We start from the raw sequence: 6,956 nt of genomic DNA, 5'->3' as shown, positions 1-6,956 counted from the left end.
TAATTTTTTTTTTTTTTTTTTTTTGTCTACAAAATAATTTCCATTAAAATATATCCAAAATCTTAAAGATATATAAAAATTCTTTTTTTTTTTTATAAACACAAATTAATATATATTATTTATAAATCATAGAAGATTATTCTTAGAAAACCAAAAAAAAAAAAAAAAAATAAAATATATAAGTTATTTTCCTATAAACTATATCTTAAATAAATGAAAAATATATTTACTTTAAATTTCCTTAAACACAAATTCAATAGATTCTTCATTTAATTCTAAAAGCTCCTTTGCAATTTTTTTAAATTTTAAGAACAAAATAAAAAAAAGAAAAAAGGGAAAAAATATGCTTATAATTACACCAATAATAAAGATAGGTTAAATAGTGAAAAAAAAAAAAAAAAATAAAATAAAAATGAAAACAAAAATAAAAATAACAATGAAAAAAAATATAAAAAAAATCGATAAAAATTATTAAGATAAAAATATATAAAAACTGTTAAATTTTAAATACTAATTTACATGAAGGGGAAAGAAGAAAAGAATAAAAAAAAAAAAAAATATAAAAAAAAAAACAAATGTCAATATATTGTAGTATGTAAAATATTAAAAATATATAAAAAGAAAAAAAAAAAAAATTTTTTTAATAGGAAAATATTTCATATGTTTTATTAATATTCAACATAACCATGCACACTAAAAATTTTATTTATAAATGTGTTAGTGGAATAAATATATTCATTATATCCTGCTTTTATTATATAATAATTATAACATTACTTTTTTTTTTTCACTTTTATTTAATTTTATTTTATTATTTTTTTTATTTTGTTATATGCATGTATAAAAAACGAAATTATTATTACCTAAAAGAATACATAAATATTAATAATTATATATGAAGGAAATAAAAAATAATGAATAAATAAGGAAAATAAAAAGATAACCCATATTAACAAAATATTTTTAAATTTAATATAAATAATAAAAAAGAAACATTAAAAAAAAAAAAGAAAAAAAAGTGAAAAACTGTTCAAAAATATTTTTCTTAACTGAAATTATATACTTAATGGAAAAATGGAAATTTATTAAAAACAATGCACAATTTTAACTTTTAAAAATTTTTTTTTTTTTTTTTATATACATGTCATATAATAATCTTTTTTTTTCTTATTTTTTATATTAATAATTTTAAATATATTCAGTTTGAGATTGTTGATATCAAACTGTAATATTTTTTTGTTTTATATATATTTAAAAAATTAATATATTTTCAAGGTTCTTTTTTTTTTAAAAGCAATTATTACATAAATCTATTTTTTTAAATATATAACTATACTAATTTATATCTCATATGTATATATTATATTCTAAATCTTTTAGTATAATTTTTTTATTATTTTAAAATAAAACTTTCTCTCTAAACTTATATTCAACATCAAAGTAAAAATACACTTATATGAATAAATTTTTTCATATAGATTTTATTATTAATTAAGCTATTTAAATATTATATTATTTAAATTTATGAAAAATTTAAGTAATTATTTATTCTTGTAAATTAAATAAATTTATAGATATTTTTTAATTTATTTTTATCTATTTTTCCTTTGATAAGAGATGAACATATAAAATATGTTATTATTCCTTACTTTGAAAATTTTAATACTTTTTTAGTTAAGTAGAATTTTTATTCAGTAATTTATTATATTTTTATAGCATTAATTACTTTCTTTATTTAAAGAATTAAAATAATGAAGAATATTAAAAAATTTAAAATTATTTTTTTTTCTATGTAACTTTTATTAAATTAATATTTTTGATAAAAAGTTTATTTAAACCTAATGCTTTATTATTATCTTTCATATGGCTCATTAACATTTTATAAAAGTTACACTCCTTTTTTCTAGAATAATAATAAATAGTTATTTTTCTTTTTTTTTGTAATCTTTTGTTTTTGTTCCATAAATAAAGAAGAGTTACTTTTAATAACTTTAAAGTTACATGTTTGCTATTTTATTTATATTTTTTTCACATTCAATTAATATCTTTAATGCATACAGTTCATTTAATTCAATTTTATTTTTTAATTTTTGCATAATTTTTTTCCTCTTCTTCATATAGAATATATATGAAAAAAAAAATAAATTGTAAACAATTTTATTCAGTAGAATTTGTTTGAAAATACTTTTAATATATTTTTTTTTACATATATATATAAAACATGGTTATTTTAGCCTATAAAATAAAAATATGGAAATATAACACAAATTAAATATATAATATTAATATTTTCAAAAGTTTATTATAATATAAAAATTTTAAAAATATATAAAAAAAAAAAAAAAAAAAAAAAAAAAAAGAAAGATATAATAAGAAGAATATGTATGAATATCATAATTTAAATGTGTGTAAATACAATATATTTATTTTAAATGATTAAAATATATAAATTCAATTATTCAAATTAATGTTCATTTTTTTTCATTATATATTGATTAAAAAAAAAAAAAAAAAAAAGGATCTAAATGAAGATAAAAAAGAATGTTTTTTTCTTATTTTTTGATAAAAGATATTATAACCCTCCTAGTAAAAGAAAATGGAGTAAACAAAATGATAAATATAAAACGAGAAGACCATTAGCAGAAAAATTTAATATACATAAAATTAATATAAAAGGAGAATATTGGAAACAAAAGCATGTAAATAAGCAATTTGTAGTAGAAAATGATAATATAGATATGATAAACGAAAAAACTAGCTTAAATTTTTTTGGTTATCCAAATATATCTTTACATAACAAATTGGGTGGAAGCTTATATATTGAGCAAATGGATGAAATCACATTATGCGTAATTATGAATAAATGTATAAAAGAAAATATATATGATAGTTTTATATGGAAAAATTTATTAAATAGATGTACTAGAATAATGAATAAAATGAATGGGAATATTTTAAGCTATATTTTTAAATATTCTTCACAATCTCACTATTATAATCACTATTTTTTTATTACTATGATTGGCAATATATCCTCAAATTTATATTCTTTTAATTTAAAAAATTGCTCAAATGTATTATTTGCAATGAATAATAATAGTGACTTTTATAATGAAGAAATATATAAAAAAATTATTGAACATAGTTCACTGCTTATTTTAAATAGGAATGATATTGATGTTAATGACATTTTATCTATTATAAATTCTTTTTACATTTTTAAAAATAGGAATACAAATGAAATAAATAATTTGGATTCTTATAATATTTATAAAAATGTAAATTATGCATACTTATTATTTGATAGTATTTCTAAAACCTTTAAGAGATATGATTTGGATCTATGTGAAATTGATTATGTATGTTCTTCTTTATTATCCCTTTGCTTACTGGATAGAATAAATTTGTTCTTTCAAGAAAGAAATAGAAATGTTATAAATAAATTAATAAATTATCTAAATAATAACATGGAAAAGTTAAATATTAAACATATTTCTGTTTTGTGTTTTGCATCTTGTGTTTTTAAAAATTCAGAGAATCTAAAATGGAAGAATATATTTCGCAAAATAGAAAAAGAATGTTATTTATTAGATGATAATTATATAAGTATTTTAGCATATTCATTAAAAGGAAAAATATTGGAGAATAAGAATATATATAATATTATTTATAATAAAATTTTTGATACATTAAATTCAGCTTCATTAGAGAATTTAAGTTTAATAACATATTCTTTTTTAAAATACAACAATATAAACAATATCTACGTTAATAATGAAGAAACGAAAATAGAAGGAAATAATATAGAAAATGATGAAAAAATAAAAGAAGAAAAGAAAAAACGTAATTATTTGTTTAAAAAAGGAGATAAAGAAGGAAATTTTAATTATTCTTTTAATTTATTTAATGATTTTTTATATGGTAAGATAAAATATAATGCAAATAATTTTAGTATCTTTCAAATATTTTTAATTTTTAAAGGATTATCTGAAACTAAATTACAAAATAATAAAATTGAAGATTTAAAAGTAATTTTATTAGACCATATATGCAAAAATATTTATACAATACCTATATATTTACTATCTTATTTTAGCAAAATCATTACAAATAGCTCAATAAAAGATAAGGAATTAATAAACTCGATAAAAAATATAAGCTTAATATATTTAAATATCTATAAATATTTATATATAGAAGATAGTGATTATGTGATTAATGCAAACTTTTCTTTGATAGAAGAATACTACAGTACTGTTAATAACGAAAATAAGATAAAAAGTGATATTACATTCCTATATAATGAAAAAAAAAAAGAAATTACTTATTTATCGGAAAAATATTTAATAAATCACGAATTGTTCAAAAGAAGATTTAAATATTTAAATGAAAATTTTAATATATCAAAAGAACAAATTGAAAAAATATTTCAATTTTCAAAAAATTATTTTTTTAATTATTATTTGAAAGAAAAACATCTAGCCAATTTTTTTTATTTTTGCACACTAATGGATAAAGAAAACGCAAATATTTATTTTAATGAAATTAAAACTATAATATATGATAAAATAATAAACAAACATTTAAAATTTTGTTCATCCAGTATTTTATATATTTTTAAGACATTAGATCAAATGAATATGATTCAAAAACAAAACAAATTTTTTAATATATTATTAAAACAATTATGTGATGAGATATTTTCTATTAATATTTCTATTTTTTTTCAGCTTCTTATAATATTTTATAAAAATAAAATTTCTCATTATTACTTTTTAAAGAAAGCAAAATATATAATTAATATGAACAAGTATTAAATTATAAATATATATATATATATATATATATATATATATATCTATAAATATGAAAATATTTTTTTTTTTGTTTTTTTTAGGTATGAATTAAGTGAAAACACATTAATAAACATGAATAACATGATTTTCGAATTGAACAAGTTACTTTATTAACAAAAATATAAAAAAAAAATAGAATTCCATTTTTTAAATAAATTTTTTTTTATAATAGAATTCTAATTTTTAGAATATTTCAATATTTCTCATTTTATTATTACTTTTTTTGTGATATATGTTTATTTTATTTATTATTCTTATACCTAATCAAATAATTTTTTGTTTTATTTTTACTTTTTTTTTTTTTTTTTTTTTTTTTTTTGTTTTGACTTTTTTTATTTTAAAATATTACTTTTCATCAAAACCTTTGTAGATAACTCTAATACTATTTTTTTCAATTTCATAATTAACCTTATTTTCATGAGTACATTTCATTATATTAAATACTACTATGCTTGAATTTTGCATCTTATAAGTTTTTGCTTTATGTGGAATTTTTAAGAAGTAATTAAAAAACAATAAAAACCACAAACTGTGACCAAATATTATGAAAATATTATTTTCATTATTAAAAATATATTTTAATGTGTCTAAAAAATAACTCTTGGAATATGTATTGGCAATTTTTAAATTTCTTTTAAATAATCTTTCTACATCTTTGTGCAAAAATTTTTCTATATCAGTAGTTATATACTTATTAAAAAATCTAAGAAGTGGTACACAATCTGGATTCCTGCTTATCTCTTGTAATGAATTTAAAACATAAATTGATTCGTTAAACTTATTTATTCTATTATAAAATGAAATAAAACAACTGGATATGGTTCTTCTTAAATCTGAGCATAACAAAACACTATTATATTTTAATTTATTCAGCACATCTATATGTTCTTTTATACTTAGATTAATTATTTCTTCATGATCATATTCATCATTATTATTTTTTAAATTCACATTTTTCATATCAACGTTGCTTTCCGCAACTTTATTGTTATTAAACGTTTTATTTTTCTTATTATCACAACGTTGCAATTTTATCATCTCTGAACTATTTTCATATTTTTTTGCATTTTCTTCTGATATATCTATTTGATTAATAGGAACAACACACTGTTTACTTCCATCTTTATTTTTTTTTTCTTTTTGCAAAAAGTTAGATAATTCAAGAGACTGAATTATTCCATTAGTACTTAAAGGGGCATCTATTAACGCAGATTTTTTACTAAATAAAAATATGAATTCATAAAAAATTACTAAAGAAATATTCATAAACGTTTTAAAAGTAAGTTTTTTATTGAAAGTGTTATTCCATACAGATTCACTATGTCTGATAAAATATATTGTTTTTATTTCACAATTATCTTTATTTATCAAGCTTTCATCTTTTTCACTCATGGGAATACTAATATATTTATTTCTATTAAATGACACATATCTATATATACAATGAAATATTACTTTAATTTTAATAAAAAAATTAATAAAAGAATTAACTATTATTTCTTTTAGTATTTGTATGTGTAAAAAGAATTTTAATAGTCTTTTATTATTTGTATTTTTTTTATTTTTATGTTTTTTTAAATTGAATATATGAATATATTCAAATATGATGTTAATAATGAGGAAGGTTAAAAAAATAGTAACTAACGAAATTAAAAAAATTTTCATTATTCATATTATTTTTTTTATTTTATATATATATATGTATAATATATATATATATATTTTTACTTTTAAATTATTTGATATACTAACAAAAAATAATTAAAATTTTATAAAAACTTCAAAATGAAATTTATACTAAATTTAAAATTATAATTAACAAAAATCCTTCATAATAATATTAGAAAAATATTGAATAAAACATAATAATCTAAAATTAAAAAAAAAAAAAAATTTAATCAGTATTAATAAAAATACAAATATGAAATTAAGGAAAAACTAAACAAAATTAACATTTTAGAAAAAAAAAAAAAAAAAAATAGAATTTACAATGTATTTATAGAATAATTTTAAATTAAAATAATTCTTAAATATTTAACATAAACTTTATCAATAAAAAAAAAAAAAAAAAAAAAAAATACCCTTCAGAAAATTTCTACT

General features: G+C 15.8%; 2 protein-coding genes across 2 annotated transcripts; one reads left to right on the top strand and one right to left on the bottom strand.

Annotated features, from left to right (window-relative positions):
- Positions 1-2,525: 2,525 nt before the first annotated feature.
- On the top strand, positions 2,526-4,970 carry PGAL8A_00281300 (conserved Plasmodium protein, unknown function; the record flags this gene model as incomplete). The annotated part of the gene is made up of 2 exons (XM_028671808.1): positions 2,526-4,810; positions 4,898-4,970. The coding sequence occupies 2 exons, from the start codon at positions 2,526-2,528 to the stop codon at positions 4,968-4,970; spliced, it is 2,358 nt and encodes a 785-aa protein (XP_028528424.1).
- A 231-nt stretch (positions 4,971-5,201) lies between these two features.
- On the bottom strand, positions 5,202-6,521 carry PGAL8A_00281200 (conserved Plasmodium protein, unknown function; the record flags this gene model as incomplete). Its single annotated transcript, XM_028671807.1, has 1 exon — positions 5,202-6,521. One exon carries the CDS (start codon positions 6,519-6,521, stop codon positions 5,202-5,204), a length of 1,320 nt encoding a protein of 439 aa, XP_028528423.1.
- Between the last annotated feature and the right edge of the window lie 435 nt (positions 6,522-6,956).

The sequence above is a fragment of the Plasmodium gallinaceum genome, assembly GCF_900005855.1.
Source record: "Plasmodium gallinaceum strain 8A genome assembly, contig: PGAL8A_v1_87, whole genome shotgun sequence".
Classification (NCBI taxonomy): Eukaryota; Apicomplexa; class Aconoidasida; order Haemosporida; family Plasmodiidae; genus Plasmodium; species Plasmodium gallinaceum.
Note: the sequence above shows the minus strand (reverse complement) of the source record. Positions and strands in the feature narration are given on the sequence as shown.